The sequence below is a fragment of the Bos mutus genome, chromosome 11 (genome assembly GCF_027580195.1).
Source record: "Bos mutus isolate GX-2022 chromosome 11, NWIPB_WYAK_1.1, whole genome shotgun sequence".
Lineage (NCBI taxonomy): Eukaryota > Metazoa > Chordata > Mammalia > Artiodactyla > Bovidae > Bos > Bos mutus.
Genome location: NC_091627.1, coordinates 104,522,375 through 104,543,143, shown reverse-complemented (window position 1 = coordinate 104,543,143; position 20,769 = coordinate 104,522,375). Strand labels below are relative to the sequence as shown.

At 51.4% G+C, this 20,769-nt stretch overlaps 1 protein-coding gene across 2 annotated transcripts; it reads left to right on the top strand.

The window, feature by feature from the left end:
* Window positions 1-1,929: 1,929 nt before the first annotated feature.
* On the top strand, window positions 1,930-19,532 carry LOC102288262 (myelin and lymphocyte protein). Of its 2 annotated transcripts, none has more exons than XM_070380050.1 (4): window positions 1,930-3,862; window positions 13,285-13,410; window positions 14,521-14,643; window positions 17,414-19,532. In XM_070380050.1, the coding sequence occupies exons 1-4, from the start codon at window positions 3,770-3,772 to the stop codon at window positions 17,507-17,509; spliced, it is 438 nt and encodes a 145-aa protein (XP_070236151.1). In that variant the 5' UTR covers window positions 1,930-3,769; the 3' UTR covers window positions 17,510-19,532. The 2 variants fall into 2 exon arrangements, with proteins under 2 accessions (XP_070236151.1, XP_005891689.1); XM_005891627.3 differs by having other exon boundaries at window positions 1,935-3,862; window positions 13,243-13,410; window positions 17,414-19,529.
* The last annotated feature ends 1,237 nt before the right edge of the window (window positions 19,533-20,769 follow it).

Here is a 20,769-nt window from a genome sequence, read left to right as displayed (position 1 = left end):
CATTATCCAAGGAGATGTATAAATGGCTAATAAGCACATAAAAAGATGCTCAGTATAATTTTCATTAGGAAAATGCAAATGAAAATTATGAAAAGAGAGCACCTCACATCCATTAGAGTGGCTAATATTTTAAAAAGCAGAAAATAAAGTGTTGGCAAAGATGTGGAGAAATTTAAACCCTTACACATTGTAGATGGGATTGTAAAGCAGTTCAGCTGCTATGGAAAACAATATGGTGGGTTCTTGAAACAATTAAAATTAGAATGACCGTACAGCCTAGCAAGTTCTCTTCTCGGTATATTCCTAAGAGAATTGAAATCAGGGTCTCACAGAAGTATTTGCACACCCACGTTTGTAGCTGCACTATTCACAGCACAACTGAAGTCTCCATCTAAAGATAAGCAGACAAGGAAAAGGTGGTCTGTATGTACGATGAAGTATTATTCAGTCTTAAAAAGGAAGGAAATTCTGATACCAGTAATAGCAAAAATGACCCTCAAGGACATTATGCAAAGGGACAGAAGTCCAATGGACAAGGATACATATTGCCTGATTCAACTTGTATGACGTACTTAGATTAATCAAAGTTAGAAACAGTAAATACAACGGTGATTGCCAGGACTGAGGGGAGAGGATGGGGATTTACTGCTTAGGAGGTAAGGGATGCACTTTCGCAAGAGGAAGAGAGTACAGGCATGGATGGGGCTGACGGCTGCCAGCAACGCGAATGGACCGCGCTGAGCTGTACACGTGAAAGTGGTGGACGTGGTGAGCACTACGTGTATTCCACCACAATTAAAAATGTGTTCCAAGTAGAGTCGTAGAGCAAGTAATGAGAGAAGGTATGCAGAATAGTGAGCCCAGGGAATCACCTGAGCAAAGAGGGCCCCTCACTGTGTGCACAACTAGGTACACGCACTCCCACACATGTCATGGGAAGACGGATGTACAGCTATTGCATGAACTACAAGAGAGGTCCAGAGAGCGACCGAGAGACGGTGACTGGGCGGGGCCTGGGCTGGTTTGGAGGAGGGGCCTGGGGCAGGGAGGGGCTCCTGCAGATGTGGGGGGGGAGGCAGGAAAAGAGTGAGAAGGTGGGGGTGGGGAGCCCAGGGGTTAGGAGAGGGGAGGGTGGTCATGCTTGCCCTCACCGCCTCCATGGGCCAGGACTCAGACAATAGCTGGATGCAGGAGGGCAGAGGGGGAGAGAACCCAGGCCCTCTGAGCAGGAGATGCTGGACCTGAGGCCTGAGCTTTTCATGGGGGAGAAATAGAACCTTCTGGCTGAAGGCAGCTGCTCAGAACCCCAGTGACCACAGTTGACCCCAGACTGAGCCCAAAGGGGCTGCTGCCTCTGTACCTACTTCTGAGCTGGATAGACCTCAATCGCCCCACAGTCCCAGCAGGCCACCCAAGGGTGGAACGTCCACAGAGGGCTGGGTGGGTGACTGAGGTGGGGAGAGGAAGGGAAGAGTAAGCCCACTGCCCCGCTAAGGGCCGGGGTGGGGCGTGTGGTCCTCAGTTCACATCCTGACAAGGTACCAGATGATGATATTGTATGCACAATGGGGTGATCCAGGGAGGAACGATCCCACCAAGGATGGGTTTCTCCTGGGCTGAGAGATTTTATTTGCTGATGAAAATTCTAGTTCCTTTTTGAAACTGTTTCCTTCCCTGGGATTGCAAGGCCATGAGGACCCACCCCTTTTAAGAGTTCAAAGTGAGGCAGTGGTGATGTACACAGATTATCCTTTGGGTGCATGGTGCTCCATGTACTGGGTGATAAGTTGCTTCAGTCGCTTCAATCCCACCCTTTACAACCGTATGGACTATAGCCCACCAGGCTCCTCTGGCCATGGAATTTCCCAGGCAAGAATACTGGAGTGGGTTGCCACTTCTCCAGAGGAACTTTCCAACCCAGGAATCGAATCCTCATCTCCTGTGTCTCCTGCCCTGGCAGGCGGGTTCTTTACCACTAGCGCTACCTGGTGAGCTCAGATCAGCCTTTGATTTGGGTCAGATTCCAGGTGCAACTTGATGGGCAGGTGGCAAATTCTGCTGCAGAGCTACAGGGTCCCGCCCCTCTTTGGGACTGGGAGATTGAGTCAGATTAGTCTCAGGGCTGAATTAGGGGGACAAGACTAAGTTGAGATACGCCTTATACTATTTAGTTTGACGTAGTTACTTTAAAAAGACAAAAGAAGGGGAAGTATTTTTAATCTTAAATGAGAAGAGGAAAAAACTCTTGAGTTTTTCTACATTCAGAATTCAAACCTCCATGGCCTGTGTTTCTTTAGCAGGTTTGTCTTTGAGGCAAATAACACCAATTTTTAAAGTTCTGATTCTATGATGAGGCTCATTAACATACAAGAGAGGGATAGAAGATGAGATGGTTGGATAGCATCACCTATTCAATGGACAAGAACTTGGCAATCTCTGGGAGATGGTGAGGGACAGGGAGGCCTGGCGTGCTGCAGTCTCTGGAGTCGCAAAGAGTTGGACACAACTTAGCGACTGAACAACAGCAACATATACAAAATTTTGCCTCTTTCCTCCTGAGCCCAGCCTGCCCTTGGCCTTTTCAGCTCTGCCCCAGGAGCCACTCTGCTCCCCACAGAGATCAGAGCCTTTCCAGCCTCCAGGACTCTCCAGGCGCACCTTGCCCGCCTCTTCTTGCTCTGGCTCTCCTCCCTGTCTTCTCGAAGAACCTGTCTGTGCTTGCTTCCTTCTGCCCTGGATGCCTTGGCTCTTCCCCCTGCTCCCCCAGCAGAGTGGCTCTGACCCCCTCAGGGATTCCCATATCTATCCAGCAGCTTCCCAGCATGAGGAACAGGGCCTGACCATCCTGCAGGGCCAGTGCCTGCTGCTCCTCTGTAGGGAAGGCTGCCTCCTCCCTCCAGTTAACCACTGCTCACTCCTCAAGTGTCCCTTCCTCAACAAGCTCCCTGGACCCCGAGCCCAAGCCAGGCTGGGCTGGTGGGTGCTCTTGGGTCTCCCTGCACTCTCCTCCCAGCATCAAATGAGGTCATGTGAACAAAGAACCTATGGGGTGCTAGGCACTTAGCAAGCACTGGGCAGTGCTGGCTCCCTCCCCGCTCAAAGGTTCAAGGCCGCTATGACTGCCCTTAATCCATTGCCCAGCAGCTCCAGCTCGGAGTGCGGGGACCACGGGGGCAGGGTCCCCATTGCTGGCTCCTACGGCTCAGGGAAAGGGGATGGGAAGCCAGAGCGAGTCTCAGCACCGTCCCTGCAGCCGTGGGCAGGACTGGGAACTGGCCCCTCCTGGAGCCTGGAACCAGAGGTCACAAATACTAACTCACCCAGCAGAAAGACAAAAGAAGTCCACCTTAAGAACAGCTGGAGCAATGGTGACCGGAGGAGTGCGAAGACAAGGAGTTCTGAGTGCTGGTTTTTGACAGAGATCATTCTTAAGGGATGGTGATCATCACTTGCTAAGACCCAAAGCGTGCGAAGCGCCTAGCCGAAGTGGTTTTGTTAGGCTCGGGTTTGGAGGTGGAGCGCAGACCTGGGACGCAGAAGCCAAGTCCCCGCCCCTACTCCCGGGTGGTTCAGGGCGAAGCCCGACGGTCTAGGGCGGTGGCAGGGCCCCGCCGGCAGCGGCCTGGGGCTCCTCTTTTCTTGGCCCGGAAATCCCGGCCTCAACCCTCGCGGGTGCACCCGGCTCACCGGGCTCCCCGAGCAAGTGCTCGGTCAGGGCGGAGCCAGAGACGCGCGCCTCTGATTCCGAGGCGGACACCCGCGCGTCTGCATGGCCACCGGAACGGCTTCGGGCGGCCGCAGGCTGCCCAGGGGTTCCGCGGTCTTCACCACCTTCCCCGACCTGCTCTTCATCTTCGAGTTTGTGAGTCGCTGAGGACCAGGGAGGGCGGGCTGGGACGGGATGGGATGGGCAGTGCCGCGCGCGCTCTCCCCGCCCGCCCGTCCCGGAGCGGCCCTGGTCCGGGAGCACTGGGTGGGGTAGAGAAGGAGGGTGAGGACTGTCTCTTCCCCACCCGCCACATGCAGTCTTCTGGCCCCTTCCAGCCCGCGACGACGGGGAGACCGTCACCGGGGCTTAGGTGGAGAAACCAAACTCACAGGGCTCAGTGGTTGGAAGCTGGCCGGGTTCCACCGGCAGCGCGCCGGTACCAAAGCTGCGCTCTAACTTGCTTCCCATGGGCTTCTTGGCGATCGACGTCCTTGTAGAGGCGCCCAGCTCTCTCCATGGTTAGGAATTTGTTTAAAAAATATAAAAATCGGCAAAAGAAAGATTAAGTATTACCGAAAGCGGTGTGGAGATAGGGTTGGTGTTGCAGGAGGAACCGAATCCGGATTATTTTCTCTTGGACGTTTCTGGAGAGTGAACGAAATTTTGGCAATCTGGAAATGATAAAACCAGCCGTCGTTTGCTCGCCACAGTCATTGTACACAGTGTGAAGGATGGAGGGAGGGAGAGGGGCCTGTGAGAGCCGGGCCCTGACTTGGCTGACCTTGAGCATCCAAGGACTCCTTCCCCTGCAGTTGGTCCTTCCTTACACTGGAGCCGCACAGCCTCAACCCGAGGCTGCGGGAAAGCGCTTCTTCCTCTGGGCTCCTGTGAAGTGCTCCCTGTGGGACTCAGGCTAAACTTCCCAGGGCCTGGCCTAAAGGCGGTGGAGGGGTGGCAGGCAGGCTGTATTCCTTCTGTGGCTTTAACGCCAGAAGCCGCGAGACTCATTTCCCTGCAGCCCCACCGCATAAATGGCCGCCTGGAGAGTCCGTTGGAAAAGAAAACGTCCAGACCTGTTTAGAAACGGGACCCCAGCTTCTTGTCTCCTGATTGTCAAGGAGATGTGAACAGCAAAGGGAGCAGGTTCTGTCTTCCCTGGAGGGTTGGGGGAGATGGCAGAAGGGGTCAAGGTAGCCTGGTCGCACCCCTGTGGAGGAGCTGACATCTAGGAGAAGCCCTGGACACCTCTGGACCTAGCCACACCATTTGTAGGTGGGGACACTCGGGCCCCGAGTGGAAAGGACTGGCATCCACTAGAATGTTCCTTCCCAGACCACTCATCTCTGCTTCCAGTCAGCACTGAGCCTGTGTTTGCTCAAGGCTGGGTTTCTGGAAATGATCCTGTAGAACCTAAGACCAGGGAATAAGTAGTGAATGAGTAGTTCCTTCAGAGCCTACTGTATTTACAAAGGCAAGTTTTGTGACCAAAAGAGATGCTGGCTAAAAGTGAGGTGTGGTGGGGCAGAGAGATTTTTTAAGCAACAAAAGGACTTGCTAGTGTCTCGTAGGTTGCCCTGATGAGTGGCTTGCTCTGCCTTTGTAACTGTTTGGGGAGCATTATAACAAGAGTCACGAGAGAGTGTGTTAGTTGGGCTTCATGCAGGAGACTCTGGTGCACCCTCCTCCTCTTGCGCAGACAAGGTCTGGCTCAGGTGGCAGCAGGCGTGTGTGCTGGGGGTAGGGGGATCCTGGCGCCACAGAAGGGACAGCCTCCCAGCGCCCTCTGCCTCCTCTGTCATCACAGCTTAGTGGATGGAGTGCCAGAGTGAAGGATGAGCCCAGCCTGCTGGGGGGAGTCCTGGGTGATGAGGAGGATCCCCCTAAATCAACAAAAGTAGAAAACCAGGTGTAGGAAATCTCAGATCTATGGACTACCTGAAATGCATCATTTTGATGCCTGCAGATAGTAGCGGCTTCTAAGAAAAATGTCTCCTTTGCCCCAAATACCTCTCTCACACCTGTCTTAGAAGTCATTTGTTTCTCTACCCCATTAACCCCTGCTTACCGGATCACACCCCTCCCACTTCCAGAGGGCCCTGGTGCCTCAGTGTCATCCTAAATTTTTTACTTCCTCCTTGAATTGGGGATGGGCTCATAGGGTGCCTGGGAGCGCAGAAAAGAAAGCAGATGCCCGTTCTTTATATTTTCATCTGTACAAGTTGTACACATACAAAGCTGTACATGTTTTGATGTGTGGAAAGAGTAGAGAACTAAAGGGCCTAAGAAGGAGCTGGCCAATCTGGGAGGGATGTTTATGTTTTTTAAATTATGAACTGTTTCAACAACAAAACATATACAACCCAATTAAGAAAATGGACAAAGGACTTGAATGCACAGTACTCCAAAGAAGACATGCAAATGGTCAATAAGCACGTGGAAAGATACCCATCATCATTAATCACTAGGAAAATGAAATCAAAGCCACAGTGACTACTGACCCGGTGTGGGACAGCTACTGAGCCTGCAGGCCGTGGAGCCTGCGCTCCTCACCTAGAGAAGCCACTGCAGTGAGAAGCCCGCGCACTGCAACCAGAGAGGAGCCGCGCTCCGCAGCTAGAGAAAAGCCTGCACAGCAATGAAAAGAAAATAAATAAGTAAACTATCTTAAAAACACAATGAGCTCTACTTCACGTGAAATTAGGACTACTGTTATCAAAAAACTGGAAAATAAGTACTGGCTAGGATGTGGAGAAATTGGGACCCTCAGACATTGCTGGTATTGGAGAAGGAAATGGCAACCCACTCCAGTGTTCTTGCCTAGAGAATCCCAGGGACGGGGGAACCTGGTGGGCTGCTGTCTATGGGGTCACACAGAGTCGGACACGACTGAAGCGACTTAGCAGACATTGCTGGTGGGAATGTAAATTTGTTCACCTGCTATGAAATACAGTTTGGTAATTCCTCAGAAATAATTACCAGCCATCATCACAAAAATCTACGACAATAATGGAGAGGGTGTGGAGAGAAGGAAACACCTCCTACACTGTTGGTGCAAATGTAAATTGGTACAACCACTGTAGAGAACGGTAGTATGGAAATTCCTTAAAAAACTAAAATAAAGCTACCGTATGATACTGCAATCCCACTCCTGGGCATATATCTGGAGAAAAACATGGTCTGAAAGGAAATATCCACCCCAGTGTTCTTTGCAGCACAGTTTAAAATAGCCAAGAAATGAAAGCAATCTAAATGTCTATTGACAGATGAATAGATAAAGAATATGTGGCACATACATGCAATGGAATATTACTCAGCCATTTAAAAGAATGAAATAATGCCAGTTGGAGCAACATCAGTGGGCCTGGAGATGATCATACTATGAAATAAGTCAGACATCATATGAAATTGCTTATATGCAAATCTTTTAAAAATTATACAAGTGAACTTATTTATAACAGAAACAGACTCACAGAGAATAAATTAACGGCTACCCGGGGGAAGGGTGGGGGGCAGGGATAGATTGGAAGTTTGGGATTGACAGGTACACGCTGCTATGTTGTAAACAGATAACCAACAAGGACCTACTGTATAGCACAGGAGACTCTGCTCAATATTACTTAATAACCTAAATTGGAAAAGAGTTTGAGAAAGAATAGGTGTGTGTGTATGTACAGATGAATCACTTTGCTGTGCACTCGAAACGAACACAACTTTGTTAATCACCCATCCTCCAAGATAAAATTAAAATTTTTAATTAAAATTTTTAAAACATAATAGTAATTACCACATGACCCAGCAATTCCTAGATTTATGACCAAAAGAATTGAATACAGAGACCTGAATAGGTACATAAACATGCATGTTTATAGCAGCTCCATTCACAGTAATTAACAGGGAGAAATAGCCCAAATGTCCCATCAGTGGGTGAATTAATAAAGAAATTGTGACCTTCCGTGCAATGGACTATTACTCAGCCTTAGAAAGGAATGGAGCACCGATCCATACTATAGAGTTAATGAGTGTGAAACCGCTGTGCTGAGAAGCCAGACACAAAAGGTCACGTGGTGTAGGACCCCATTTATATGAAAGGCACAGAAGAGATAAGGTTATGGACACAGAACACGAACCAGTGGTTTACTAGGGCCTGAGAAGAGAGCGAAACAGGGAGCGGTTCACTGGGCATGGTGCTTCCTTTTGGGGTGATACAGTGTTTTGGAGTTAGAGATGGTGGACTGCACAACGTCCTGAATGCATTAAAAGCACCGAACTGGTCAAGGTGAAACGGTTCACTTCCTGTTGTGCCAATTCCACGTCAGTTTGTTTTTTCCAGGTTCGATGCATGAGACAGGGTGCTCGGCGCTGGTGCACTGGGATAACCCAGAGGGATGGGATGGGGAGGGAGGAGGGAGGGGGATTCAGGATGGGGAACACATGTATACCCATGGCGGATTCATGTCAGTGTATGGCAAAACCGATACAATATTGTAATTAGCCTCCAAAAAAAATAAATAAATATAAAGTGAATCTAAAAATAATAAGAAGAATAATTTATTTATTTGGGCTGTGCTGGGCCATCGTTGCTGTGCGGGCTTCTCTCTAGTTATAGGAGTGGGCTGACTCCCACTGTGGTGTGTGGGCGCCTCGTCACAGTGACTTCTCTTCTCGCAGCGCTCAGGCTCGAGGGCACACGGGCCTCAGCCACATGGGCTCCAGAGCACAGGCTCAGAAGTGGCCCACGGACTTAAGTGCTCCGAGCCACGAGGGATCTTCCCAGACCAGGGATCAAACCTGCCTCTCCTGTATTGGCAGGTGGTTCTTTACCACTGAGCCACCAGGGAAGTCCCTCCACTTCAGCTTCTTAAAATTAAGAACTATTTCAAATATTATAGAAAAGTATATATAATAATTTTGGAGAAGGAAATGGTAACCCACTCCAGTATTCTTGCCTGGAGAATTCCATGGAAAGAGAAGCCTGGCGGGCTGCTGTCCGTGGGGCTGCAAAGAGTCGGACACGACCTAGTGATGGACACTATACTATGTATAATACTTTAATGAAAACCCTTGTAATTATCGCTCAGTTTTGTCAAATCTTAATGTTCCTCTCAGTATTAAGGAAATAGAACTTTCAGACGACATGTAAGCCCCCTGGATACTCTGCTTATTACTGTCTCTTCTTCCAGCTACAGAACCACCCCTGGGCTGAATGTGTGTTCAAGGTTAAAACTTGACTGCACCCCTAACTACCTCTGACTACACGTGGTGTGGGTTTATGTTTTCTCACTTTATGAAAGTTTTGTTGCCCTGTACATATCCTTCTGCAACAGGCTTTTCATGCAGCCTTATTCTGAGGTTTATACATGTTGACACTCTTTATCCATCTTCTGTTGATGGGCATTTGGGCGATTTCCAATCTGCTTCATTTTGATACTGCAGACGGCACTGCCAAAGAACATTCATGTATTCCCTTTACTTGTATGTTGGGAATTTCTTTCAGGAACACACACACTGGGTCATAGGGGTTGCACGTCCTCCTATTCCCAGATGTTAGCACATCACTGTCCAAAAGGGTTATTCCCCCTTACACAGCCCAGGAGTGGAGTTACCAGGAAGCTAATAAATATTAATTAAGCTCAGGACCCCTGCTTGCGCAGACTGTTTCCAGGACTCTGGCTTGCTTTGCATTCTTTTAGAAAGAAGGTTCCCATATTGTATAACCGTCCTGACTCCCACCAGCAGCTTATCAAAGTCTCCATTGTTCCCAGACCTTGCCTCACTTGGCAGAGTCAGACTTTGTAATTTTCTGCTAGTCCAACGGGTCTGAAAGGCTTGATCCATTTTTTAAATCTGTGGTCCAGTGAGTTGTTGCTTACTCCCAGTCCATATTCCCATACCTGACCTCCCAATAGGCTGGGAGTTGCAGATGCCAGACCTTCAGCCTCCAGGTCAGCAGGGTGGACACCACTCCCCCTGCAAGACCAGGAAACTACCCAGGAGCAGGGAAGAGTGGTATCTTGGGTGAGGCATGGCAGCTCTCCCCCGGCCTGCACCCCTACCCTGGAGCTCCTGACCTCTGAAGGCTGCAGGGCCGTCACAGGAAGAGGGAGACAGGCACGACCCGGTGGTGTAAGCCCATCTCTCTGAGCCACACACACCACACAGCTGTTGCCAGAAGTGGGGTCACAGAACAGAGCATGCTGAACCTGGGGAGGGTGGGGGAGGGGCACTTCCGCTGCAGTTCACCAGCCCCAGGGCCGAAGGACAGCTGGCAGCAGGAGCAAGGCTCCTCTCGTGGGGCAGGCTCCTCTCCACCAGCGTGACTCTTCTCCTGGCCACTTCTAAAGCCGACCCTACATACGAGGGCAGTGTCATGGTGAACTGCTCTTGCGTCAGCTTGTGTAACTGTCACACACACACACAGAGGTCCTGACCTGGGCTCCACAGCCAGCCTGTTGAAGCCGGCACTTAGCAGCTGTGGGGATGTGAGCGGGCAACTGTGCCTCAGTTTTCACATCAATAAAATGGGGACACGACAGTATAAACCTGTGGGATGCTGTGAGGAATAAGTGAATGTCATATACACAAAGCTCTTAAGACGAGTGATGCACACAGTTACTGCTCGGTAGCAATCAGGTGCAATGATTAATTTAGTAACGCCTCAAATGCATGGTCTGAGATCACCTGGCTAATGTGTGCTGAAAGGGGGCAAGCGGGCAGGGGCAGGGGCGGTATGGGTGACCCACACCACCTTTTCTTTAGATGCCCTTCTCAGGCAGGACGCTGAGTAGATTTGGGGCGGGTGAGGCTGTTGAGGGAACATTCAACTTGTCTCTGGGTCAAGTACCACACAGATAACCTATCTCAATAGGGCGTCCCACAGACTCTCCTCCCCAAAGAGGGGAAACGGAGGGCAGAAGTGGGCATGTCCTCTGCCAGGAGCCGCTCTGGCCAGCCTGACCACGGGGGTGACCAAGGAGAAGAGGATGCTGTGGCTGCCCCTCCTGTCTTGTGCCTTCGGGTGGCACCAGCACGGTGCCAGGACCCTGGGGAAAGCTTTGTGAATTCTGAGCGTGTATTAGTAGCAAATTGCCGTATCTGCCAGAAGGCAGAGGAGCAGTTGCCACGGGGCCTGGTTAAACTTTTCAAACATGATTTGTCATCGTGTCAGTTTATCAGCGTCTGGCAGGGCCCTGTTTCAGGGCGAGGGCACCTGCTGGCACTAAACCTTGCCCGCAGGCAGTCTCCCAGAGCCTCCATCATGCCCTCCAGCTGCCTGCTGATAAGCCAGACACTGTGGGTCGAGGGACCTGGCCAGAAGGGGACCACCCAACCACTCTTACGTCTTAGGACTCTTCCCTAAGACAGACCAGCCCCTCAGTGGTCTCCATTCACGGTGCCCCGGTGTGGGTGCCCGTGCGGCTAAGTCCTTCATACCCAGCTGACCTGGAAGCCCACTCTGAGAGCACCTTTCCTGTACTGCAGGCCAGTCTTGGGGCCTGCCCCCTGTCTGATGCATGACTCTGCCCATGTCCCTGGCACACACTGGGCTCCCTGAGACACTAGTTCTCAGGATGCGTCCACAGGAAAGGGACTGGCATTTATCTCCTACCTGGCCAATGTGTATGAATCAGAAGAGAATCCTCGACCACAAGGGAAGAAGGGTAAAACTGACACCCACACCCTTCCCAAAGAGACAGCCTGAGGCCCTGCAGAGCAGCGCTGTTGGCTGAGGCGCTCTGCTCACTGCTGCACGCGCACTGCTGTGAGCTTGCCGCGCTGCCGGCCCCCTGGGTGCCTCCCATCAGATCTGTTTTTCTTGCACAGAACCCACTCCTGTCTGATCTAAGCGTCTAAGGATTTTTTTTTTTTTTTTGTCTCTTATGGCTGACATTCATATTTTTCATGAAACCTCCTTATTCGATCTCTGTATCCTGCTGGGTAAAGCCAGTGGGCACAGGGAGGGAAGAAGGTCCATCCAAACGAGGGCAAGCCTGTCTACAAGCCCTTGGCTTTGAGGATCTGAGGTCATGACCTCTACATCTGTCCTTACGCTCCTGGAACTCCCTGACCCTGAGGACACCAAGCAGAGTGTCTTCTGGATAACGACAAGGAAAAGAGCACTTCTCTCATGCCTGCCCTAGGTCATCCAAGACCAGGCCCTCTTGGGTCCTTCCCACTCCTGCCACACCTCCAGTAGATAGAGTGCTTCCTGGACTTGGTCATTTAGGGGCCAATTTTTTTTAATGCTAATAACATAGTGTAGCTAATTCATTTTGCAAAGTAAAGACCAAAAGGATCAACTAGTCCCTACCATTTTATAAAAGAAAGGATATTTTTATATCAAAAATACTTGCTGTAATTCAGTTGCTCGGTCATGTCCGATTCTGTGACCCTATGGAGTGCGACACGCCAGGTTTCCCTGTCCTTCACCATCTCCCAGAGTTTGCTCAAACTCACGTCCGTTGAGTCAATGATGCCATCCAACCATCTCATCCTCTGTCATCCTCTTCTCCTCCTGCCTTCAATCTTTCCAGAATCAGGGTCTTTTCCAATGAGTTAGCTCTTTGCATCAGGTAGGCTGCAGTCCATGGGGTCGTGAAGAGTCCGACACGACTGAGTGACTTCAGTTTCATGCATTGGAGAAGGAAATGGCAACCCACTCCAGTGTTCTTGCCTGGAGAATCCCAGGGACGGGGGAGCCTGGTGGGCTGCCGTCTATGGGGTCACACAGAGTCAGACACGACTGAAGCGACTTAGTAGCAGCAGCAGCAGCAGCTAAAATATTAGTGCTTCAGCATCAGTCCAGTTCCAGTGAGTATTCAGGGCTGATTTCCTTTAGGATTGACTGGTTTGATCTCATTGCAGTCCAAGAGATTCTCAAGAGTATTCTCCAGCACCACAATTCAAAAGCATCAACTGTTTGGCACTCAGCCTTCTTTATGGTCCAGCTCTCACATCTGTACATGACGACTGGGAAAACCATAGCTTTGACTATATGGGCCTTTGTCAGCAAAGTGATGTCTCTGCTTTTCAATGCGCTGTCCAGGTTTGTCATAATTTTTCTTCCAAGGAGCAAGCAGCTTTCAATTTCACGGCCACAGTCATGGGATTTTGGAGCCCAAGGAAACAAAATCTACAACGGTTTCCACTGTTTCCCCATCTATTTGCCATGAAGTGATGGGACCGGATGCCATGATCTTAGTTTTTTGAATGCTGAGTTTTAAGCCAGCTTTTTCACTCTCCTCTTTTCCCTTCATCAAGAGGCTCTTTAGTTCCTCTTTGCTTTCTGCCATCCAAAAATTAGGAAGGATATAACCTCAGAAATAGCTCTTCTAATGATAAAACTGGATGGCATAAATCCTTTCTAGTGCTAACAAATTTTTACCTAGTATATGACTCAGTTTGCCCATCTCACAAATGGTTCAGTATGAGGATTAACCGAGTTAACATTTGTGAAGAGCCCCGGCTCGCCAGTGTGACCGCTGGGCCTGGGCCGTCCTGGTCTGATCGTCACCCTTGTCTCCCTCCCTCTGCAGGCCTTTGGGGGGCTGGTATGGATTCTCATCCTCTTGACACAGGTGCCCGTCCCCCTGGTCCAGGGCTGGGTCCTGTTCGTGTCTGTGTCCTGCTTCATAGTCACCACTCTCCTGCTCTTCCTCTACATTGTTGGTGCCCATAAGAACTGGAATTTCTGGATCACCCTGGTGAGTCCAGCCCTGCGTGTCTGGGGCAGGGGGTAGTGATGGGCACTGTCCCCTGGGAGGTGGGCTTTCCCAGTGCTGGGTGAGGAGCCCTGTGGGTGTCTCCCGCGCACGCCCTCCAAGGCCAAGTGGCGACAGCAGCCCAGGGGTCCCGCGGCAGGAGGCTGACTGACGCTGTCCCTGCCTGGTTTTCTGGGGGCTGCTCTGCCTTCTCCTCTGTGATCACCCCTTTCCTGGAAACCAGCAGCCCAGCATCCCTCCCTGTCCCTCCTGCACCTGCCAGGGGTCGGTCGGCCTCTCCCACCACCCGCAGGACTGGCTTTCGCCTCCGGGGAGGGGCTGGGGCGCCGGGGGTGGGCCCTGCTGCCCGGTGTGAGGCATGCTCACTGCCCGGCTCCCGTCCCCGCCTCTAACGCGGGGTCACCAGAGAGGAGCCTGGCAGGGGAAGAGATGGCCTGTGATCTCCCTTCCGCGTGAATTCTGCCTTGAGACCCGTGAAGGGGGGAAATGACGCCTGGGCCACCTGCCCTGCCCTCCCCTGGACGGGGTGGGGCCGTCAGCCAGGCCTCTTACTCTCCAAAGGCCTCCAGCCTAGACTTCAGAAACCCCCTCCATTCACAACTACTCAAAGCCCGTTCTAGTACTTTTTTCCTTTTAACTATACCTGGAGCCCCACTAGACTACCCCCCAAAATGAACAACAAAACCACGGACACGGCCTAACCTTTTCACTCTGCACTGGCACCAAGACCACATCTGAACTCCGGGCTGTGACCGTGCATGACACCTCTCATGTCCAAAACCGATTTCCAACAATCCAAGAGGCCCTCTCCCAGCCCTTACTAGATCTCATCTCAAGTGAAAGTCCCTCCTCCTTTAAAGTCCTTTCTCTGCTCCCAAACCGAGGAGCAGCCCTGGTTAGTGAATCAGTCCTTGTGAGGAGGGGGTGGGGGTAGAGCGGAGGTTGGGCGGGGAAGGGGTAAAAGGAAACCACGGAGGGTAACACAGGGGCCTGGCCAGGCAGGGACAGGTGGGCTCAGGGGCCCCCCAGGACCATAGCCGCCCACGTCACCACTGGCACCCCATCTCTCTGATGGCCCTTTCTGACCTGCAGGACACAGCCTACCATTGCCTCGCCGCCCTGTTCTACTTCAGCGCCTCTGCCCTGGAAACTCTGGTCACTATCGGCCTGCAAGATGACATACACAAACATTACAGTGAAAACATCTCTGCTGTGGTGAGTCCTCGGTTCAGCCTCAGTGTTCACAGCCCCCGCTGCCCACTGACGGGGGTTCTGAGCAGAAGGGCTCCTGAGTCCTCCCTGGTGGTTCTTAGTTTGCTTAATTCTCAACCAAGTAAACTTTCCTCCTCATTTCTGCAAAAACAAAGCCCCAGACGAGGGAACTGATGCGCCCAGACCCTCTCGGGCACAGTCAGTTCTGCAGTGCCCAGGCCCGGGCTGGCCAGGAGTCTGAGCCTGGGTGGGCTTTGAGGGGGCAGATGTGGGAGGCGGCGCGACCATGAGGGTCTGGCACTGTCGGAGCTCCTGTGAACAATCATTTTCCCCTCACAGCAGCCCGAGGATGCAGGTGGGGTCCAGGCCAACTACTCTGTTACCCGCAGTCTTAGCACAACTGTGAGCAGAGAGTCTGCCCACCTGGGTTCCAGGCTGTCCCTGAGGGTCTTCCAGGGAAGCTCACGGTCAGGGCGGGGGCAGTGTTGAGACCAGGGATGGGAAACTGAGTGGCCAGTGTCTCCCAGGCCCTGGCTCTGGGGCTGCGGGGAGGCCCCTCCAGGCACAGCATGTCCAGACCTCCAGCTGTGGGTGTTTGCTTCTGGGATTAGACCTTTGTCTCTTGTCCACGGCGTCTCCTTCCTGGCAGCTCTGAGAACCTGTGCAGTAAGAGGGTGTGAACTTCACACTCATTCTTTCTGCAAGTCTCTTGCACCTTCTGAGCCTCAGTTTGCTCACCTATAAAATGAGACAGCAATCCTTTTTGTTTCCCTGGAGGATGAGCGAGCTATTAAACCACTTCCTCCCAAGGCTTCCCAGGTAGCAATGGGTAGAACAGGGGCTGGAACCTCCCTCACCCCATTAGAATAGATGGGGTGAGACTGCAGGTCCCTAAGCTCTAAAAGGAACATCCTCCCACTGTGGGGACAAGACCCCTTAGTGGGCTGTGAATTCATGACCTAATTTCCTCGTTGCTGAAATGGATCAGAATGACCAGGAGTTCAAGAGAGAGGGGACATAAGTATAACCTACAGCTGATTCATGTTGATGTATGGCAGAAACCAACACAATATTGTAAAGCAATTACCCTCCAATTAAAAATACATACATTAAAAAAAAAAAAAAAAAAGAATGGCAGGGAATGAGAACGTATTGTTTCCTAGAACTCTTTTCCAGAGTTGTGCTTGTATAGGCTTGCATCAGGGTGCTAATTCATATCAGATGTATTTCTAACCATGAACATTGTTTAAAAAGCAAGAAAAAGTTGAAGAAACATTACTCCTTACTTAGATTTCTAGGAAATCCTGAGGTCGAATGTGATGACAGACCACAACATGACCATCCCAGGTGCCAAAGCCGTGTCTCCTCACACCTTTTGGGAAGGGTAGATCAGAGGGCAGCAGAGGATGGGATAGTTAGATAGCATCACTGACTCAGTGGACATGAACTTGAGCAAACAGGAGATGCAGAAGGACAAGGAAGCCTGGCGTACTGCAGTCGATGGGATCACAGAGTTGGACACCACCAAGTGAACAACAGAACAGAGGTTGAAATAAAACCCACGGGGTGGGCGCCGCTGGGCTCTGGGAAGGGGGTTAGTGCGGGTGCCCTTCCTGCTCCCAGAGGCAGGGGTCTCGGGAGAGGGCCTCTAAGCCTGTCTGCTAGCCTCCAGGGGCCTGTTCCCTTCCCTGGGGAAGCTACACACTCCCCTCAGCTCCCAGCCGCTCCCAGTTCCATAAGCAGGGCCCTCTCATGGTCCCTGGGACCCCCTCAACTGTCCCACAGAGTGGGAGCCTCGCCCATGTTAGTTCATCTCCCAAGATGGCGCCCAACTACAGCAAGGCAGCGCCTGGGCTGCTCTCCCTCCCCTTGGGAGGGTCATCCGCCTCCTCCGTCACCTTCAGACGACTGTTTCTACACCCCCCACAGTAGAGAAACCACAGGTACCTCCCTCATCTCAACCCCAGGAGCTGGAAACTCTTGACCCCACACCCAAAGCCAAGCCAGATGCAGATGTTTGCTTGTGGGCAGGCAGCCCTTGGGGCCAGCCACTCCGAGCTGGGTGAGAGGATAGACAGTGCCCAGGTGAGAACGTGGCAAGCCAGGGCCTTGACCAGGCACAGTGTGACCATTTGCCACATTTCTCAGCCTCTGCTCCCAGCAGCTTTCTCAGTAAGCCCCCTCCTTTCAGCAAAGGCTCAAAATTCCTCCTCCCAATGCCAGTCCCTCACTTCCTGTGTCCTGGCTTCCTGGCCTATGCTTGTGAAATTCAGGATCTTAGCGTAAAATTCTGGTGGGGGTCTGAGGATGTCTAGGCAGCAATGAGACCTTAACCAGAGCCAGCAAACCCATGCAGTCGTATTCTCTGAGCCAAGGCTGCTGGAATCAAAGCTGGTGGACTCCGGTCATCCTGGTGTGCAGGAAGGAAGCTTTCCATGAAGAGCAGGGGACATTTGCTGCAAGTATCTTTGGAGGGGTCTCTGAGGGCCCTCATTTCCAACTGGGTGGCACCAAATGGAGATGTGTGATGGCAGTGGTTGACTTTGCATGCCAAGGTCAGGAGATGCAATAGGTCACCTGGAGTCAGTGCCTAGAGCATTCTGGGCTACGCCTGGGCTCTGAAAGGAAGGATGACTGTGTGAGTGATGGGAAACAATGGCAGTCCACAAACTTCAGGGCCAAGTGTCATGCAAGCGGCCAGCCCAGCTTGGAAGGCCCATGACTTGCCCTCTCACCAGGCACCCCCATTAACGGTTATTTTTCTTGGTTGCAGGTGTTTTCAATCATAGTCACACTGCTGTACATGGTCCACGCCGTGTTTTCTTTAATCAGATGCAAGGTTTCCTACAGGAACAGAGAACATTCCTGAAAACACAGACAATGGTCACTCATCAGGCTGCCTTCCAGCATAACATTTGAGGCTGCAGAATTGCTCTCGATTGTGGAAAAAGAAAACAAAAAGCCACATTCTCTTTCTTTGTGGGTGCTATGTTGACTGTTCAGGTACCTTCGTGTCAGGGTAAAGGGCTTGCTACCTTTAGCCTCCAAGAGTTGAGAAGTCTTTCTAGGGTCATTTCCTATTGAAGGGGGTGGTGGGGTGGGAAGTGGGGACTGTGATCTGAGAGACCACAAAACAAGGATCCCCCACTGGTCTCTGGACCAAGTCTTTGTTACTATCGATTGCAATTTTCCATGGGCTCTTTTGAGTATCCATCTTGCAGCATGTTTCTAGGTCTTCAAGGAAATCTTACATCTTCAAGGATATTCTAGTTGTCATAGAGAATAAAACTCTCCCAGCAAATATTTACCTATGTGCAGGAAGAAACATGATAAACTCTTCAAATAATTTATAAAGTGCCTTTATGGTCAATACTCTCATGGGGTAATTTTTTGTTTTTTTTTATTCTCCCATGTGGGCAACACCATCATGTCAGCTTTCTTTCTAAGGAATCCTTGCTTAGACCAAATCTCAGAAGCAGCATTAAAGGGCAGTTCAGATGACAGCTGTTTGTTATTCCAGAGTAACTGTACCAGGAAAGGCCACTTTCACTGAGTCTACTTAAAACTTCAGTTAAAATGTTATAGGAGGGACTTCCCCGTAGTCCAGTGACTAACACTTCACGCCCTCAATGCAGGGGCCCAGCTTCAATCCCTGGTCAGGTAACCAGATCCCCCATGCCACAACTAAGACCCAGCACAGCCAAATAAATAATTTTTTAAAATGTTGCAGTAAATTAGGAGCAAAAGATTTGATCGGGGCTTATACTGAATATTTTAAATACAAAGAAAGGATAGGAAGTTTGTCACATGTTTAACAAAATTTGCAACCAAGTGTTGACCGAGGAAGTCTCATTTTTTCATAAAGTACCAGTGATGCTAACACAGGCTCATGTTCAACCCTAACAACAAAAAAAGAAACTGCAGGCTTAGTTGAATTTCCAAGTTTTCTCAAGGTTTTGAAGTTTCATTCTCTTTATAAAGAAGCTGTGACATGCTCTTTCCCCCTTTTCAGTTGCCAGTTGTCTAACACTAAGCCTCGTTAGTCCCAAGCTTTGCAGAAGATTCTCTGACATGACTTCCTCATTCCCCGTATCCTGAGTCATTTCTATAACGTGCAGTTTCATTGGCATTTGCTTTGCATCCTCTTTGCACTTGATGTAATGAGGATGGGAAGCCTCAAAAGATGCCCTCCCTGTTTTCCCTCACCCAGACCACTCGCCTCCCTACCCCCAACAAACCTTGGTCCAGTCTTCCTGCTGGTGCATCTCATTGCTCAGTTCTGTCTGCATCCAACTGTTTAGGAAGTGTCTGCAGGTATAAGTTCTGGCCAGTGGGCAGTCCTCCCTAAGTGCAGTGCTCCCAGGAAACCCATGTGGCCTGGCGAAGAGGGCATGTAAGAAGCTGGGCCATAGCAGAAAGGTCCTCAGACCACAGAGACTGGATGTTGACGGAGCACCTGCTCTGTGCTGGGACCTCCAGGTGCGGCGTGCTGTCTGCTCCCCAAGCCCCTCATGGCTAGCATGCCTCTGTTCTTCAGTTCTGCCTCTGGGTCTTGAGCAGGAGGGAACTTCCTCTGGGGCAGAACTTGTTGCCCTCCCCAAGGACAGTGGGACATGCCTTAGAGGTTGTCTGCTTGGTAGCCCTGTCCTGGACCAAAGTGTCGGTCACACCAAAACCCAAACACAACTGCCCAGAGGCCCCACATCTGCACTGTGACAGAAACACAACTGCCCAGAGGCCCCACATCTGCACTGTGACAGAAACACAACTGCCCAGAGGCCCCACATCTGCACTGTGACGACGTGCCTGCCGCCTTTGGAGGTCTGGCCTTGGGCCAGGCAGCTCCCATATAGAGAGCCTCCTGTCCTCCTCCCAGTTGGGCACAGGACACAGCCACGACTGTCCTTTCACAGGCAGGGGGACGGGTGCACTCGCTGGTGAGAACTGGAGCTGGTGGGGCTGGCTTCCTCTGCCCCTGAAGCTCTGTAGTCACTCCCTGCCCTCAGGTGCCCAGACCTGTCCCCACGAAGGTCTGTGCTCTGGCTTCTCAGGAAGTGACAGTGAGACAAGGCCTTGTAGTGGACCTGAGGCCAGTGGGCAGAGGACATGGGGGGGTGGGGTGTGGTGACAGCGGGCACAGGGGCAGCCCTGGACCACCAGCGGAGTCTGCAGGCGGCCACGCGGCTGGGTCCAGGTCCTGGGCACAGCGCACTTCCTGAAAGGGCTGCCTGCTCTGAGCTGCAGTCAAGGCCAGGCCCGTTCAGGCAACCACCGAGCTCCACGTTGCAGACCACACGAAGCCAAAGGCCCCTGTTCAACCGATGCTTTGTGAAGAAGGTGTATACTTGGGTGTTTTTAAGTTCATGGAACCAAGACCTAAGACCCTCCCTGGGCCTGAGAAAGGAGTCAGAACCTGATGTCTGTATGTGACCAAGAGTCAAAGGTCTATATTGCAGCCCCCCAAAAACAAAGCCCCCCTGGTCCAGCTGGTGCTTTGTGAAGAAGGTAACTTAGCGTCTTTAAATTCATGGAACAAAGAGCTAAGTCCCACCCAGCCTGAGTAGCCAGGCCTAAGCACCCTCAGTCTGCCCCACACCTGCCCTAGGGGACAGCAGTCCTAGGAGGGGTTGGGGACACTACAGATGAAGAACAGGAGGCTGCAGGGGGCATGAGACTGGCCAAGTGTGTCCAGTGGGTTGGTGCTGGGGCTGGCACTCGCTGTGGGCCTGCTGGGCACCCTCTGCCCGCTGCTCCCTTGTCTTCCTGCCCTACTGCCCTCCGTTTGTCCCCTCCAGTTTTACTAAGATCCAGTTGTCATGTAACACTGGAGAAGCTTAAGGTGTACAACATGAGGATTTGCTCAAAAGATATCAAAGGCCTAAATATAAGACCCAACCTTGTAAAACTTTGAAGAAAACACAGGACAAAAGCTTCCTGACACTGGATTTAACACTCATTTCTTATATAGAATGCCCTGCTGCTGCTACTGCTGCTAAGTTGCTTCAGTCATGTCCGACTCTGTGTGACCCCACAGACAGCAGCCCACCAGGCTCCTCTGTTCCTGGGATTCTCCAGGCAAGAATACTGGAGTGGGTTGCCATTTCCTTCTCCAATAGAATGCCATAGATA

Excerpts from the sequence above, each read along its gene's own strand:
- LOC102288262 (XM_005891627.3), top strand. The coding sequence starts at position 3,770 with ATGGCCACCGGAACGGCTTCGGGCGGCCGCAGGCTGCCCAGGGGTTCC. Across the intron at positions 13,411-14,520 it reads GGAATTTCTGGATCACCCTG|GACACAGCCTACCATTGCCT; the intron begins GTGAGTCCAGCC and ends TCTGACCTGCAG. Across the intron at positions 14,644-17,413 it reads GTGAAAACATCTCTGCTGTG|GTGTTTTCAATCATAGTCAC; the intron begins GTGAGTCCTCGG and ends TCTTGGTTGCAG.